The sequence below is a fragment of the Trachemys scripta genome, chromosome 7 (assembly GCF_013100865.1).
Source record: "Trachemys scripta elegans isolate TJP31775 chromosome 7, CAS_Tse_1.0, whole genome shotgun sequence".
Lineage (NCBI taxonomy): Eukaryota > Metazoa > Chordata > Testudines > Emydidae > Trachemys > Trachemys scripta.
Window position 1 is genome coordinate 33,055,430 of NC_048304.1, and position 17,847 is coordinate 33,073,276.

At 45.9% G+C, this 17,847-nt stretch overlaps 1 protein-coding gene across 3 annotated transcripts; it reads left to right on the forward strand.

The window, feature by feature from the left end:
- Positions 1-9: 9 nt before the first annotated feature.
- On the forward strand, positions 10-14,559 carry LOC117880520 (RNA-binding protein 14-like). 3 transcript variants are annotated; one of them, XM_034776778.1, is made up of 3 exons: positions 10-1,033; positions 10,796-12,413; positions 13,558-14,559. In XM_034776778.1, exons 1-3 carry the CDS (start codon positions 688-690, stop codon positions 13,763-13,765), a joined length of 2,172 nt encoding a protein of 723 aa, XP_034632669.1. In that variant the 5' UTR covers positions 10-687; the 3' UTR covers positions 13,766-14,559. The 3 variants fall into 3 exon arrangements, with proteins under 3 accessions (XP_034632669.1, XP_034632671.1, XP_034632670.1); XM_034776780.1 differs by lacking the exon at positions 10,796-12,413 and having other exon boundaries at positions 14,117-14,559; XM_034776779.1 differs by lacking the exon at positions 10,796-12,413 and having other exon boundaries at positions 13,558-13,750.
- Positions 14,560-17,847: the final 3,288 nt, after the last annotated feature.

Consider the following 17,847-nt stretch of genomic DNA (forward strand, 5'->3'; position numbering starts at 1 on the left):
GTTCTGGGGCTGGGTGGCAGGTGCCTTGGAGGTGGGGAATTTGGGAAAGGGGGAATCCCTAATCCCCCTGCAGGAAAGTGGGGAGATCTCACTCACCCAGCTGGGGAGAGGGAGTAGTTCCCGTGACAGAAAAAGAACATGAGGCGGTCACTGGGTGTGGGCGGAGCCTGCCTATCACCGTGCCGGAGCCTGGGGGCGAAAGGGAGCACTCTGCACGTGGGTGGCGGGAGCACCATTTTGTTTACTGGCGAGTTAACGCAAGGTCGGGCGTTGCGCATGTGCCCAGAGGCTCGGATAGGTGCATTCGTCACTGCGCAAGGGAAGGGAGGGAGATGCCGGAAATACGCAGGCGCGCTAGGGCCGGCGGCGCGGATTGTGACGGATGTAAAACAGGTTATAGGCGGTTGGGACTCAAGTGCGCAGGCGCAACGACGTTGCTAGGAGAAGAGCAGGGGCGCGGATGGAGGGGCAGGACTGCGCAAGACACTAGTAGTGCGCAGGCGCGGCATTAGCCGAGTGTCTCTCTTCGCAGGCGCAGTTGCTCGTAGGCGGTGGCATTCAGCGCGCTGCGCAGGCGTGTTGACGGCCGGGTGGTGCCTTCCTCTTTCCTTCCCATCTGAGCGTTCGGAGGGTCTGAGGTGCTGCCGCCATTTTGTCAGGCGTCCCGGTGCCAGCTCGGCCGCGGCCATGCGTCCCGGAGTGAAGCTGTTCGTGGGGAACGTGCCCGAGGAGGCCACGGCCGAGGAGCTGGGCGAGCTGTTCACGGGTGCGGTGGGGCCAGTGCTCGGCGTGGCTCTCATGAAGCAGTTCGCCTTCGTGCACCTGCGGGATGAGGCGGCCGCTGTCCGCGCCATCGCCCAGCTCAACGGGCACCAGCTGCACGGCCGCCGCATCGTGGTGGAGCCGTCCCGCCCGCGGCCCACCAACACCTGCAAGATCTTTGTGGGTAATGTTTCGGCGGCCTGCACCAGTGGAGAGCTGCGGGCGCTCTTCCAGCAGTACGGGCCCGTGGTGGAGTGCGACGTGGTGAAAGGTACCGACCCCCCCCTTCCCCGGTTCCCTAATATCCCCCCTTCCCCGGTACCGGCCCGTGGTGGAGTGCGACGTGGGGAAAGGTACCGACCCCCCGGGTTCCCTAATATCCCCCCTTCCCCGGTACCGGCCCGTGGTGGAGTGCGACGTGGGGAAAGGTACCGACCCCCCGGGTTCCGCATCCCCCCTCCCCGGTACCGGCCCGTGGTGGAGTGTGGTGTCGTGAAAGGTATCAACCTCGGGACAGGGATCCCCCTCCCCCTCTTCCTGATACCAGCTCATGGTGGAGTGTAACGTGGTTCCCTGCCCATGGTGGAGTGCGACATGGACCCCTCCCACCCTTGGTACCGGCTGGTAGTGGAGTGCGACGTGGTCAGAGATCGATCCCTGGGATATTGCTCTCCCTGGGACAAGGACTTTACACCCCTGCTGCCAGCCCATGATGGAGTGTGATATGGTGAAAGATACTGACCCCTGGGTTCTCTGACCCACCCCTGGTATCGGCCTGTGGTGGAGTACAACGTAGACAGAGGTAGTGACCTCCAGGATCCTCAAGTCCCCCACTCCTGGTACTAGCCTGAGGTGGAGTGCAACGTGGTAAAAGGAACCAACCCCTGAGATCTCCCCTCCTCCCCACCCCCAGGATAGAGATTCTCCACTCACAGTACTGGCTCATGGTGGAGTGCGATGTGGTGAAAGATGCTGACCTCTGGGTTCCATGACCACCTGGTACCGACCTGTGGTGAAAGGTTCCCTCTGCTGGGTTCCCCATCCCCCCCCCCCCCCCCACACACACCCCCAAACTCTGGTACTAACCCATGGTGGAGTGCAGCATGGTGAAAGGTACCAACCCTGGGCTCATTTTTCCCCTCCTCCCCCACAGACCCATGGTGGAGTGTGATGCGGCCGGTGGTTCCCTGGCACTTCCCACCCTCAGTACAGGCCTGAGATGGAATGTGATGTGGGCAAAGATACCAACTCTCTTCTCCCCCATGGGGTAGGAATCCCTTCAACCAACCTCTCCCTGGGGCTAGAATCCCCTCTCCCCAGCAGTATGGGGCCATGAGTCATGATTAAGGCTACGATTTAATCATGGGTATTTTTAGTAAAAGTCATGGACAGAAACAAAAAAATCATGGCCTGCCCATGACTTATACCATTAATACCCCAATTGAATCTTGGAAAGCCCGTGGCACCAGCTGCGGGGGAGGGGCACTACTGGTGATGGGGAGCCCTGGGGGCCAGCAGCTGTTCCAGGTGCCCTGGGACCGCTGCCCAAGCGGCTGGGTGCTGCAGAGGTTGTCACCTCTGTGTGTGACAAACACGGAGCCCTAATCATGATGGAGTGTGTGATGGGATCTCTGGGGTGCAGCCTGGGACTGTGGGACCGCTGTGCCCCCTGAACTCTCCAGCCTGGGCTGTCTTTCACTATACCTTGCTAGTGACCAGCAGTAAACCCCTCCAAGCACTGTTATCATTCAGCACAACTGCATGTGGAGCCCCACACCCTCCTAGATTGCATGAATGCTCCCAGAGCCACTCATGAATCACACAGGGAAAGGCACCAGCCCAATCCCCCCCAGCTCCTAGCCTTGCACCCCAGGCATTGCTCAAGATGATTTATTAACTGGTTCACCACTTCATCAATGGAAAGTGGATATACACCAGCCTTTGCAAAACATGAGCAGATTTGCCACACACTTCATACAAACTCACTGGTAAAGATAAACAGTAAAACAAATGTATTGACAACAGAAGATTTTAAGTGACTATGAGTGTTAGGCAAAAAGTCAGAGATAGTTACCAAAAGTACATAAAATATAAGCATGCAGTCTAAACTCTCAACCCTATTAGACTGGGCAACATCTAGATTAAGCAGTTTTCTTCACTGCACTGGATATTGCAGTTCATAGTATACAGATTTCACACTTGAAATCTGGGGCAGTCCCCTCAGTTGGAGTCTTCAGAGGGTCCTTGTTGCTTGCAGTGTAGGTGGGTGAAGGAGAAAGGCCCAGCATGGGGCCTCTGTGTTCTGTTTTATTCCCTCAGTCCCATGTGCTTGGGGATCACAAGTCCAGGCATGTCTGGGGGCACTGCTAAGTCTCCAGCCAAGATTGAGCAATTCCCCTGGTATGGCCTCATGCAGGTGAGTCATTGAATTGTAGCTCCCATGCTGGACAATGGTTGTAGTTGGGACGTTTGATTACTTTCCTTGCTGTTGCCTCTGGGGAGCTAATATCTGACCGATTCCCCAATTGACAGCATGTTTTAGTGACAACCATACAACACAATTCTCATAACTTCATATACATTAATGAGATACATATATGGATAGAGAAATGACTTTCAGCAGATGATAACTTTTCCCCAGATACCTTATAAGGCATGCTTTATATGTAAGATCACGGTTATATAAAAATGAGGAATATGGGGGTTACAGGATGCTCCCCTAAGGTATAGAATGTCAGAGTGTAACAGTCGAAGATACCAATCCTCTCAGCGGAGCAGGGCCCACACCACACGACTAAGTCTAATATCTTCCTTCACCCTAGCAATTCCAGCCTGTGGTGGAGTGCCACATGGTTAAAGATACTGACCACTTGATTATGGGCAGACACCTCCTCCCTCTGTCTTTCCCTTTCTTCCCAGCAATATGGGCTTGTAGTGGAGTGCCATGTAGTCCAAGGTACCAACATCCTCATGAGGTGAAGCGCCAAACCAATATCAATCCACCAGTATGCATCTGTGAAGTCAGATGTTACCATAGGTACCAATTGCCCCACATTTTTCTTGGGACATATACTACCTCAACTCCTCCCTGCACCAGTGGGGGACTGTGGGGCCTCTTTGGCAAAGCAAGCCAACAGCAAAGCATGTAACATCAAAAGTACCAGTCTTCCCGTGGAGCAGGTATTGCCCCCAATCTCTCTGTCCTGCACTAGTGGGGAGTGGCAGAGGCTTTTTCAGCAACACGGGCCTGAGGTATAGAAATTGCCCCCTATCTGGGGGCAGAGACCCCTTCTAATCCTTCATGAAGCAAATAATGCCCCCCAAATTCCCTGTCTTTGCACCAGTAGGGAGTTACTGGAGTTCTTTTGGCAGTATAAGTCCATAATGCAATGTGACCTAAAAGGTGCTGACTGCATCAGTCCTCACTCCCCATGGGGCAGATACTCTCCATAACCCGCTGCCCCCCATACACACACCAGTGGAGAGATGAAGGGGTTGTTTCAGGTACTGTGGCGGAGTGCAACATCAACAAAGGTACTGACTGCTCCCAACCCCCCTTTCACGGAGCATTTACTTTCTTCCACCAGCAAGTGGGTAAACATCCACTTTAAACTTCCTGGGGCAGATACTGCCTTAATCCATATTCTTCTGCCACAGTAAGGAGCTGTGTGAGGTCTCTTCCAGCAGTATGGATGCATGGAATAGTACACTGACAAAGGTATTCACCCCATCCCACCTCACCTCTTCAAGGAGCACCCCGCCCTCAATTCAACCCCTATACCTGCTGGAGCTGTGAGGTCCCTTCAATTGGTACAGGCGGGTGATGAAGTGTGACATCAAAGGTGCCAACAGCATCTAACATCCCTCCAGTCCTTCACTGTGACAGTGCGGTCTTTGTGGGTGTGTGGAGGTGCTCTTCCAAGGGGAGAAGAATGCAGAAATAGGACACAACCATTGCAGCAGCCAGAAGGTTGAGGGGAAGAGTAAAGGAGCAGAGATCTCACACAACCTGGTCACTCCCAGGAGAATCAGAGGGAGACATGGATAGAGGAAGGATAGCAACCAAAGGAGGAAATATGGGGTCATATTTTGGATGGTGGAGCCATCAGACAGAGTTCAAGGGATAGTGGAAAGATAGTTTCCTTTTATATCAGTCTGACCAATATGTTTACTCCTCTGGCTCTTTGGAGTCTGGTAACATTTTCAAGTGAACATGGGAGTGTATGGGCAGGAGAGATTAATGGGGTAAATTGGACAAGACAATACAGTCTGAGGATTTAGGTTGCAGGGCAAGAGAGAAGGTCTAATAAAGCAGTAGAGATGAGTGAATAGTATTCACAATTATTGTTCCAGCTTCACTGGAATTTGGCAGACTTTATAATCATTATAGTCAACTGTTTGACTATGATCTGATGAATGCTGCTGAAATTCATTGAACAATATATCTGAAATTATCGGCTACTCCATCAGCTCCAGTAACGTAATTATTACATAAAATGATTTAAGTTCTGGAGCTAAACATAACACACATAATTACTGTTGCTTTATATTGAAATATATATATTGCTTTATATTACTGTTGCTTTACGGCACAGGCATTTATCTCTAGCTGTTAGGCTTAGATGTAGGGTTAGTACCTGTCAGGTACATTTCCCTAAGCCTTAGATAATGCCCTCAAAGGTGGATATATTCTCATAAGTGCACCCTGCACCATCAGGCTGTTCATGAGCCTATTGTCAAATACATCATTTCCAAGTTGCCAACACCTCTCTACTTGTCCTGGAATACTAGTGATGTGGGCCAGTGAGTGAGTGAGGTACTGTTGAAGCCAACCGCCCTACTTCTCCCCTGCATAAAAATTCCTTTTATATCCTGCGCCACTTGCTAATGTCCCGGAGCCGTCGTCATGTGTGACACTTATATGGGAACATTAAATGGACATCCCACCATCACCCCTTTCCCTTATGTAGGAGCTGTACATTGAGTGAGATACATTAGCGATGGTATCTCAGGGCCAGTAACCAATACTGCACGCTTTTCAGCTTCATGCCACCTTTGAATGCCTCATTCCTCAAATTACTTGTATAATCAAAGGCAATTACTCTGCTCTCTGGGACGCACAATCATGGAGCAGGGGTTGGTATTCCTTTCCCTTGCATCTGCAGAGCTGTTTCAAGTGATATGAACCTCCACCAAATGCAGTGTGTGTAACCATTTCTCCTTCACCAGTGTAAATGCCCCTTCCAGGACCAGCCTCTGTGCCCATGCAGCTGTTATGGTATTAAAAACAATACCATAACAGCCAATCAACTACAGTTCTTTTGGGGCCCATATACACCTGTATCATCCCAGCACTTCTAGGGGATTGCACAACTTTGAAGGGCTGGCCAAAGCCCATAATCCAGGGTAATGAAAGGCAACAGACTTCCTTGCCTCAAGGGCTTGGGAGCAGCTCTATCCCCAGATCCTAGCAGGGGGATAGCAGTAGCTTTCTGTGTTAGTGCTGTCTCTTCCCCCTTTCCTCTCATTTCCTTTTAGCTATCCTTCTCTTTTGGTGCTATATTATTTCCTTTATCACTTTTTTTACTGCCTTTTTGTTCGTCTATTTGCAAAGAGCTCCATGCAGCCTCCCTTTCCTCTAAATATACACTTCGTGGCACAGGCAAATATCCCTTAATCGACCCCTTGCTCTTCCTCAGAGGGGTTTAACTTCCTCTCACTTCCAGCATGGTGTCTTAGGAGAAAATAATTTTCCTAATCCAAATATTGTGGCTAAAAAGGGCCCCCTCACCCACATCAAATACCCCTAGCTTTTCATCCACTATATTCTAATATTCTGTGGCAGACTTCCCAGCTTCCTGACTGAATCAAATGATCCCAATGTACTCAGTCGTGTCTGCACATGAGCTGTATGTTCCTTCTGAATGTTATAAAGTTCTTCATCCAGGGCAAGGTGATGAAAGGCATAATTTCCAGGACCTAATATTAAATACAACATGCTCTCTCCATATTGTGTGCTGCCTGTTGCTGCAGTTGGGTTACCCTTCTCTCCCCAGGGCCCAGCTCAGCTTTGCAGTGCCTGAGTGTGCCTTGGACTCATTTCAGAGTGTGGTGTTGTGGAACAATAACATCTCTAATTGCATAGTTATTTTCCCTTCCTATTGAGGTAAATAAGGCCTCTTACACATGGGTCCCAAGAAAAAACTCCAAGTGTCACCTGTTGTATGGGCTAGATTTGAGTGACCTAGACTCGCCGTTGATTGTGACCCGATTAACTGTAACCGACAGAACCTGTGTGTACTAGTGCCACTGGAGGCATGGCCTATTAGTTAACTTTTTCTTCACTGTAAATAATAATCCCTTCCCTGTGCTATGCCTTGCACAGCCTGATTTTGAGGATGGAGAGGGATCTCAATTTTGGTGTTGTCAGCTGCAGTTTTTCCCTTCAAAGGATCTTGCCAGCCCTTCTGCCCAAAGCTTTGGCCTAGGGCTTGATGTTTTGGGCTCAGGCCTGAACCCAAGTCCCCCATTTAGCATGAGAACCCTTCGCTGTGGCCTTCTGCATTTTCGTACTGATTTGCTAATACTGTTGCTGAATGTCTTATCCTCAAAGGTTGTGTAGCAATGTTGCTGCTTTTTCCTCTACCAATCATCACTTGAACTGACCAATTCAAGAGTATTCAGCCTGCCTTCTGTCATGCAATTTATATAATTTACGCCACATGCCAAATGTTCACCATATAGGAACTGACCAGCACAGATGCTCCCATATGCTTTGTTCATTGGGCAATAGGGAGCCCTTTCTCCAGGGTTCTAATGTGCTCAGAAAGTGCTGAGCTCTGGGGTCTGTTTTAATTCAGGAAGAGAATGAAAGAACCAAACCATAAATAGTGGTGATGGCTCTCCTGTAATTACTGGAGAAAGTGAATTCTGAGTGTTTCACCTGAATTACTTTAATGCCCTTATCTTCACTTGCAGGTGGTTGATAACAGTCGAGTATGGTGTAATCTGCACAGCCAACTCAAGTGTGTTGAGATGTTTGCTGACTTCTCGAGAGACTTTGAGAGATTTATTTTTCAATTTTTTTAGCTGCCTAGGTCTGAACAAATCATTGTGATTCCTATAGCACTATTCTATTTGGACTAGATTACCAAGGGATGTGGGAAATTCTTCATCATTTGGAGTCTCTATGTTGAAATTGTGTATGCCTCTTTTTCAGATACATTCTATCTCTGCCCAAAACAGGCTGGATTCAGCAGTCACTGGGTGGGATTATCTTGCCCATGTTATGCAGGAGGTCAGAGTACATGATTATAATGGTCCCTTCTGGCCTTAAAATATACAAATTGAATCTATGAATCTATTTTCATAGACCTGACCATCACACATGAACAACAGATTGTTATGCCCACTTACTGAAAGATTGCACCATAAAAGTATTGCTGAAAACTATTCTTCTAGTGCAGAGTCCTTGGGACCACCTGCTTCTATAGGCAGAAATCAGCTACAGCATTATTGGTGTGCAAAAAACACCAGCTTCTCACCATTCACCAAACATGAAGGGCAATAACAAGAGCAGGCAAGATCTCCACAACTCCTTGAAGTATATAAGGCCTTGCTGAACTCAGGGGAAATCCCAAGGTTTCATTTGGCCCTGCTGGTAATAGCGGAAGGATGGTTGTAGGTACTTTTAAGAGAGCCTGTGAGGTATTGGTGCATCTGATGTGTTTGGACACCGGCAGATCTTGCTTGCCTATACAGTCAGATGTTTTTCTAGCTCAACAGTTTGGATCATTGGAAGCCAACCTTGCTGGTAGGGCCCTATTGGGCCAAGTGAGCCCTTGGGAAGGAGGGATGGGGTTTGGGGTACAGCATGGCTCCAACTCCTTCATTTCCAGATTAAATTTGGTATTTCCATTGTTTTGTTGGTTGAGAAAGATGGCCTATTTGTGAAGTAGGCCAGCAGAAGCCGTGTTTGAACACTAAGAATCCTTACCATGGCACTTCTGAGTTCCTAAGCCTATAGAACTCCTGGAGAAGGGTGCCCACCAGGGATAGTGCAGCTTCCCATGTTGCTGGTCCCAAGTCAGTCCTTGCATACTGGGATTCAGTACATTGGAAAAGGGTCCCCAAAAAATGATCTTGTGATTTGTGCTCAGCCTGCTAAGAATGTCCAGTCCATGAGTAGCCAGTTACTTTCTCCTCGTTCATTATAAAACGTTGGAGACTCTCCAGAGGCAAATAAATTGAAATGACTTGCCACGGCCATCAATATGGGAGTGGAGGAATAGCAGGGCCTGGATTCTGGATTGTAGCAGGGAAGTTGAGCAATGGGGCTTGTGTGGGCTGATTTTAATCCCTTGAGCTGTTAATTCCTATGGTGTCCTCTGCATGTGGGGTTGGCTCCATGTCCTTTAGAGTATAGGGATCTAAATTATGAAATATTGGATTAGACATTTGCTTTGTGTTCAGTAAAAGTCTAGTTTCTTGTAAGTGTATTTTTTCTAAACTGCTTTAGAATTACTGCTGTTGGAACATTCCCTAGCTCCTGTCGTGTCATAAATGTAATAGTCACTTCAAGTGTTTTGCTGGTATAGACTAGAATTATGCTTATAAGAAGATATCATTCTAGATTTCTGTGTGTAAGATAGTTATCTGAGCCGCTGTAGCTTTGAATTTGCTATATAGACACCCCCTGACTTACGCAATCGTTCTGTTCTGGAAAGCCTTACACAAAATTTGAGTTATGCACGTTGGAAACGTATACCCATACGTTACGCAAAAATTTCCGCAACTCGAAAATCCTATTTCTGGCTTATGGAACTTTTTCCATAAGTGTGAATTTGCGTAATTCGGGTCTTGCGTAACCCAGGGAGCGTCTGTAGCTATTATGTTCAACCTGAGGTCCTGCCACAGACTAAAACACTTAATTATTTTTAGAAAAAACTAAGGGTAACCATACAGTTTCTGTAAGTGAGAGGTGAAAATACCAAATTATTAATATATGTAGACATTAAAGTAACTCTTCCCTGCACTGCAAATGAAAATGTCAGTAGATTTGGTTGTCTAGTATGATGCAGCACAGAAAATGTGCCTTTTTTTTTAATTAAAAATAAGTTGAGAAACTAGAGGTAAATCCTTCTGAAATACTGAATTTTTCAATGTAATTGTAAAGCTTACCCATACCGAGTTTCAGGATTATTAAAGTCAGAATAGTCAAGAGGCTGCTACTTTTTTCTACTTATTTGGCTTTTTAAAATATAAAAGGTGCCCAGTCTCGGTTCTAGATGTTCTGACATACTTGATTTTCACAAATATTTAAATTGATTGCTCACTCCACTGACTAAATATATTTTATTAAAGATTCTTTTGTAGATATTAAATACAGTCCTCTTAACCCTGTTTAAGTTTGTATTCTACAGTGTAATATCTTTGACAAACTAGAGGGTTCCAAAGCAGATTAGTTTGGATGTTTTTTTGCAAGATTAGCATGAGCTGCTGGAAGAATCTCTAGTTTGTGGATGGCTAGTGATAGTTTCCTTCCTGAAATTTCAAGAAAACTGTATTGGTTACATGTTCTTTAATGGTACAAAATGGACTAAAGTCAACTCTGGTATGACTCCATAAACTTCAATTTGGCTCTGTGTTCTCCGAACTGAATGAGACAATATTGCAGAATTTAAGATTTTGGGAACTATTTGAGGGTATTTGTGGAACTATTTGAGGGTATTTGTAAACAAACCTACTGAGCACATGGATTTCTTTCTGTGCCGTGATTAGATACTGGTGGGTTTTCTCTACTTTTTTTTTTTTTTTTAGAATAGGCTGCAGTTTTCATAATGTAGCAGCTATGGTAAATTGGGGTAATTTAGTTGCCAGCCCGCAGTTTATTCGGAAGGCTACAATACAGACTCTGTTTATACCCAAAGTGCATTTAAGTAATAGCAGAGAGATGCGTGCATCTGTTAAGTGTTCGATCCTGTAATAAAATGTCTTGTCTTCTTCACTGATAACCCTCTGTCTACTTTATCAGACTATGCATTTGTTCACATGGAGAAAGAAGCAGATGCAAAAGTTGCCATCGAAAATCTTAACGGAAAGGAAGTGAAAGGAAGAAGAGTCAATGTGGAACTCTCTACTAATGTTCAGAAAAAGGGGGCAGGACAAAATGCCCAGGCAGGCATCAATGCTGACAAGAGCAAGAGAGCAAGTGTGGACTTTAGAGAGAAATATCAACCCAAGATCGACGGTTACGAGCAGCTTAGGCCTACAGACTCTACATATCCATCAGTCTCTGCAGGATACACTGCATCCTCGCTCTACGATTATCAGCAGCGCTTTGGTGGCACCAACACTTCAAGCAAATACAACTCCTTTGACACTCAGACAAGGCAAGCATCTCCCTCATATTTTGGAAGGGACAGAAGCCCAATTCGACGATCACCAACAAGAATCGGTTTTGCCACTGTGTCGCTACCCATGACAGCACAACCAGCATCCTACAGAGCTCAGCCATCAACCTCACTGGGTGCAACCTACAGAGCCCAGCCCTCTGCATCTCTCGGAATGTCTTACAGACCCCAGCCAACAACGGGACAGGCAGCATCTTACAGGGCCCAGCCCTCGACCTCACTTGGAAATACTTACAGAACCCAGTCCTCTGTTTCACTAGGAGCTTCTAATACCCAGCCTGCAGCCTCATCACTAAATTCCTACAGCGCTCAGGCTGCTGCTGCTTACAACACCCAGGCTGCAGCTTCCCAGTTAGCCTCTTATGGGGTCCAGTCCACAGCAACACTAGCATCATCCTATGGAGCTCAGCCTTCAGCCTCGCATGCAGCCTCTTATGGTACTCAGCCTGTGGCTGGTTACTCAGCCTCCTATGGAGCTCAGCCAACAGCCACACATGCAGCCGCTGCCTATGCAGCTCAGTCTGCAGCTGGTCACACAGCCACCTATGGAGCCCAGCCTGTGGCCACACACGTAGCCGCCTATGGAGCCCAGCCTGCAGCCAGCCACTTGGCTTCTTACGGAGCCCAGCCTGTGGACAGCCACTCAACCTCTTATGGAGCCCAGCCTGCAGCTACTCTCTCAGCCTCATATGGAGCTCAGCCTGTGGCTGGCCATTCAGCCTCGTATGGCGCCCAGCCTGCAACTGCTCTCGCAGCCTCGTATGGCGCCCAGCCTGTGGCCGGTCATTCAGCCTCGTATGGCGCCCAGCCTGTGGCCGGTCATTCAGCCTCGTATGGCGCCCAGCCTACAGCTGTGCTCTCAGCAACCTATGGCACCCAGCCTGCATCCACTCTGGCTGCATCTTATAGCAATCAGTCTGCAGCAGCTTCCTACAAATCACAGGTCTCTGCTCCACTGACCACACCCTATAGAACACAGTCTTCAAACTCAATGTCAGCTTCATATACAGCACAGCAGCCCTCCTCTGTTCCCTTGGCAGTCACTTTCAGAGCTCAGCCTGTGACCGCATATGATGGGCCAACCCAGCTTGGACAACAAGCAACCCCGTATTTGGGACTGTCTCAGTCTTCTGCTGCTGCTGCTGCCATCGCACCACCATACGAACGCACCCGTCTTTCTCCTCCACGGAGTGCTGGCTATGACGATCCTTTCAAAAAATCATCTGCTTTGGCTAAAAGGTATGCTGCTAAGCCAGTGATAATACTTTGCACATAAATAGAGCCTCTCGTCCAAGGATCTCGATGTGCTGTCCAAGGGACTAGAGGCAGTCAGACTCAATACAAGTCTATTGGTCTTCGCCTTTATAAACTTGGCTCTGCTTCACCAAAAAGTGGAAATTCCCCTGCTAATACATTACACTAACTTACTGTTCTGGAAGCACTGACAGGGTGGGAGGTGAAACTCGATGCATTATTAAAATGACAAAATGGCTTCCCGCTCTGGCAGTAATACAGATCCTTACATAGTCCCCCCGCCCCCTTACAATTTTTTTGCTTCGGGTGCGTCTGGCTAGGGTGAAGGGTGGGATAATATGCTGCTGCACCCCTCTTACTGGTCTGCAGATTCTACTGGATATTTATTTAGTGTTTTTTTTACAGTTTTGTGTGAAAGTTGCAAGATTGGCAGCCCTGGGGCCTGGAAATTTCTTCTACCTAGGGCATGTATACCCCAGCCAATGGCATTATGCACTCTACCACAGACAGTGTGCCTTATCCCTCACTTGGAACTACAACCCTTAGGGCTAAGATGGGGAGTTGAGTTTCTCTCACAGGTTGGCACCTCTGCTTAAACTGCGAATGAAAGACTCAAACTACTGTCAGTTGTGGTGGTGCCGTGTTGTAGGTGCCTGCTCTCTAGGGACTGGACTGAGACCACCGTTACTGACCTGGATTGGATTTTAACCAATGTCCTCAACCCCATAAGTCGTCAGACTAGTCCTCCCTATTTTCAGTGCTTAATAAGTAAATGGGCTGCATTTGTTAAGAGAAATGGCAGGCATATCCAGCTCTTGCTTTCCCATGCGCTATTTACTTGCCTAAGAGTTGGGGGAAATTTAACATGTATATTTGAGGTATCCATCGAAGGAGGTAAAAGATAGCTAAGGAACTGTTCTGAAAAGAACTAATTAACCCACAAGTTCCTCTGGTTTGCCTTAGTGAGACATGTACTAATAGTGTTGCTCTGCGGGTATAGTCTTCACTGGAGAGATTCTGATCTCTCATGAGGGTCTCCTCAATATATATATTGCTTAACCAGGGCGCTGTTAGGCCACTATCACGGACCCTTTTGTTTTATTCATTAAATGTCTCTTTTCTTGACCAGGTACAGTTCTGACCGCCGTTTATCTGACCTCTCAGATTACCGTCGTTTAGCAGACTCGCCACTTGTGTACCGTCATTCGCCGACAAAGTCCCCGCTGGATTATCGCCGTCTTCCAGAACCGCATTCCGACTATGCCCGTTATTCGGGTGCCTATGGCGATTATATGCATACTGCTCGGCTACATTCTAATTACCAGCGCCGCCTGTAGTGGGGTAGGGGTTCCTGTTCCAGATGGGGGCAGTATCATTAATTACATGTTCCCCATTGGGACACGCTTTCTTAGCATAAAGCCAATCTGCGTCTTTATTAGGCTGGCTTCCTCATTCAGTTCTCTGCAGATTCTGAGTTATTAAATTTCCTTCCCTCCCATGCTATCTCAGGTGTCATTACAGCCTGTCATTTTGGCTCTGTTCCTTCATGTCACTTGATTAAAGAATTATTAGAGGCGATAGTATGAGGCGTGTCTGAGACATGCTACTACATCCAACACAAATAGCATTCTCCTGGTTTTTACTTTGGGGGATTTTATTTTCAGCTGCCTTTTTTGTTGCGTTTTTAGAATGATCTGAATTTATGATCTCAAGAAGAACCTGTCCTGCAACCCCAGGAACAATGTAGACGACTGCTGCACATTGTGTCTTTGAAAGTCGAAGACTCGAGTTCCTTCGTGCTCCAGTAGGGCTAAGAATGCCATAGCATATCTGGAATCGGTTTTTGTTTGCGACTCCTGATGCTAATGTCTCTATTAGTAAGACATAAGCTGCTCATGCAGGATTCCTAATAAATGCAATTCACAATGACTGTTGCTCAGTATTGTTTTTATAACCCGAGCAATTGCTTTCTCTGAATAGAAGAGCAAATGCTCTTTTATGTAACATGAAAATCCTTTTTCTTTTTACACCGGTGTTAATTTTGCAGTAGATGTGATGTTCGAATCTATACATCTGAAATGAGTTAGTTTTTGTATTGACTGTAAATAAAATGGGGGCTATTTACAGTTTAGAAAGTTGTCTGGTGTATTTTTTTTCCAGTTTAATTGGTTTCAGGAGTAATGTCCCATGTTCTTTAACTCTCTTCCTTTCATCCTAAAGGTAAATCAAAGGACTTTAATGAGTGCATACATACAGCACTACTGCAAGGCAGCCAGCTCTAGGGAAGAAATGTGGTAGCCAACTGGTGCATAATAGTAAAGAGAGCTGGAGTATTGTCCAAGAGCAGGCCAGATCTCTGTTCTTAACATGTGTTGTAAGATTTGTTGTTAGACCATGGGTGTGCCCCTTAAGTCATATCGGAGGTCCCTGGGAGCTTATAGTTTAAACAGAAAATGTGCTTGGGAGAAGAGCAGTGGGTGACTTCATTTCCTAAAGTGGGTCAACACCTCATCTTAATTCCCATTCCAAAGTACCTCTCCCCAGACACTGCCTGTTACCAGATTCATCTACCTCTGCAGCGTGGAGCTCTCCATCAGCTCTTCTGGGCATTTAAACCTGCAATTTGAAGGTATTAGGTGTTTGCCATCTACATGATGCCAGAATTGAACTTCCAGTCCCTGCCCTGAATTTGTTACAGCATAAATTTAGATAAACATGGAGCCTGAAACTGATAAAGGACAGGCATAGAGAAGGGAAGGACAAGGGTTAAGGAAATGACTTGCCTTGAGAGAATGTTCTGAATTTTCTAAGTATGGCAGAGTAGCTAGGAAGAAGCAAGTGGCCTACATGTTTAAGGGCAGACTAAAGGAATGATTTCTGAAGGACTGAAGACAGTGGGGACAGGAAAAGGATGTCTCTCTGCATGAACACTGTGATTCCACACTAGAGGTAAGGTTAGCAAGAGAGGGGTAGTGCCTCAATGTAGACACTCACTACAGCAACCTGTGAGTGCAAGGATCAAGGAGGAGCCCCACCTTCAAGTGGATTGGGGTGGGAGTGGATTTGATGAATGCTAGAAAAGATGATCAGACGAGAATGGTTATGACTTGCTGGACTTTAGGGGGATGTTCAAAATCCCAGCTTGCTTCCTGGACTCTTCCTGATGTTCCATCTGGCTGCACCTACCACATGACCATGATGGCAGCTACTGGGGTTAGAACCTGCTTGCTCCCTCCTGATGGCGACACCAGTGGTTTTTTTATTAGTAGCAATAATGCTGCTCTTTCTGAAGCTCTTTGAGGAGGAATGATTTTGATGGGCATCTTTGTCGCAGGCCAGCCAAAGTGATGACTCATTAATTTCCTTCTTTAGGATGCGAGGCATTTTAATTCTTACTCTAGATTGTGTTCTTTATTGGTGAGGGCTTCTTTCCCGCTATAAGTGTCGCCTGGGTGGTAGTGAATAATTCACCTTTGTATTTACTCAGTCCCGTCCTAAACCAAGAGGACTGATAATGTGAATTCTCATCAAGCTTCCTTTGTGTAGTCCATGAGCTGTAGCCACCTCACCAGACTGAGATTCTCTCTCCAAATTGACAAATGCAGGAGCTACCTCAACTTTTTTCTAGAAGATATATATTTTTATACATTTGTCATTTATATCTGATTTTGAAATTGATGTGATATGCAGTTGCCTTGCCTATTGGGTTGTTTAGATTTTGCTTCACTTACTATATCCACAAATCTTTAGCTTTCCAGTATGTTGAGTGAATTTGTTGGCATTAGACTTGCCAGCAAACCTGTTAACTTCTTAAAATGCACTTAAAAAATAAATGCAGGCAGGTAAATGATTAAACTTGAGTAGGAAAACAGTTTCAGTTGGAAACTTAGATTATGGTTCAATGATTTTGTACCCAGAAAACTTTGTGAAATTCTGTAGTTACTGGAATTGGTGAAAATATAGCTGTGGGTGTGAACTTTTTGCAAATTTTTTAGTTTTTAGGTAACATTCTCTGCTCCATCTCAAATATCCAGTCCCTATTACACTTGCTGTTCTGTAGCTGTTGTTGAAAGTCTGGGTTGGACATGGAAATTTAAGTTTAACATGTTATAGATTAGAAGTATTTTTTAACTTTAGGTAATTTAGCTTTGTCACTCATGCATGTAGAAAATGGTGTCTGTCCTTTGGGCAGAATTTACAGTTAGGTTATGTACATACTTCTGTTCTGAATCTAGCTCAACTTGTGTTTAAATGCTTTTTTATCATCAAGCCAAAAATCTTTCTCAACAGTTTTATAATCACTTACTACATGAGTAAGTAGCTTTGTACTGATTGTAACTGATTTTTGTGTGTTTTTATGTAACTAGTAACACATGGTTGAATTTTGATCTCATATACCAAAGTTTGAGGTTTTTTCATTGCTGATGTTTATTAAAATGTCTAGAATGTTTTTTTTTTTGTATTGTTCTGTTTGCCTTTGAATTGTGAAATTCAGTAGAAGTTCATTTATTTTTAAAGAAAATTATCTTGTGTTCTAATCCTAATTTTTTTTGGGTGGGGGGGGTTAAATTTTAATTCTAATACATGATTATTTTATTAGGGGGGGAAATTGGCAAGAGGCTGGATGTGAAAATAAGGTGACAAATTCAAAACTGGAGTGTGTGGAAAAATATTATCTCTTACCAGTTAGTCTGTGGAACTCGGGCTATGTCTACACTTAAAATGCTACAACAGCACAGCTGTGCCACTGTAGCGCCTCAATGTCGACACTCACTACAGCAACAGGAAGTATTCTGGTGCTGTAGTTAATCCACCTCCCTGAGAGGTGATAGCTAGATCAACAGAAGAATTCATCCTTTGACCTAGAGCTGCCTATACTGGGTGTTAGGTTGACATAGCTATCTCTAAGGGACACTGGATTTTTTCACACCCCTGAGAGATGTAGCTATGCCAGTGTTAAGTTTTCAGCATAGACCAGCCCTAATTGTCCCAAGGCAGTATTAAGAGCAAGAGCTTGAGGCTTTAAAAAGGGATTTGACATTTACGGCAATAATATCCATTTAAAAAATGAAATTAAAAAACATTTGAGGGATATAAGCTAATCTGCTTCAATTGGGACATAAACGAATCTTTATGCTCAAATTTGTTAGCCTCTAAGGTGCCACAAGTACTCCTGTTCTTTTTGCGGATACAGACTAACATGGCTGCTACTCTGAAACCTTTAAATATTAGGACTCAGGAGGAAACTCCTCCAGGGGAAGCTTCCTCTTATCTCCAAGGGCTTGTCTACACTTAACATGCTGCAGCTGTACTGCTGTAACGAAGATGCTATCTATGCCAATGGGAGAGCTTCTCCCATCACTGTAGCTGTACCAACAGGAGAAGCCCTCTCATTGACATAGCGCTATCCACACTGGGA

What these genes read in the sequence shown, in the direction of transcription:
- LOC117880520 (XM_034776778.1), top strand. Translation starts at nt 688, where the DNA reads ATGCGTCCCGGAGTGAAGCTGTTCGTGGGGAACGTGCCCGAGGAGGCC. An exon ending in GGAGTGCGACGTGGTGAAAG is followed by an intron (nt 1,034 to 10,795) that starts GTACCGACCCCC and finishes CTACTTTATCAG; the next exon opens with ACTATGCATTTGTTCACATG. An exon ending in TCATCTGCTTTGGCTAAAAG is followed by an intron (nt 12,414 to 13,557) that starts GTATGCTGCTAA and finishes TTTCTTGACCAG; the next exon opens with GTACAGTTCTGACCGCCGTT.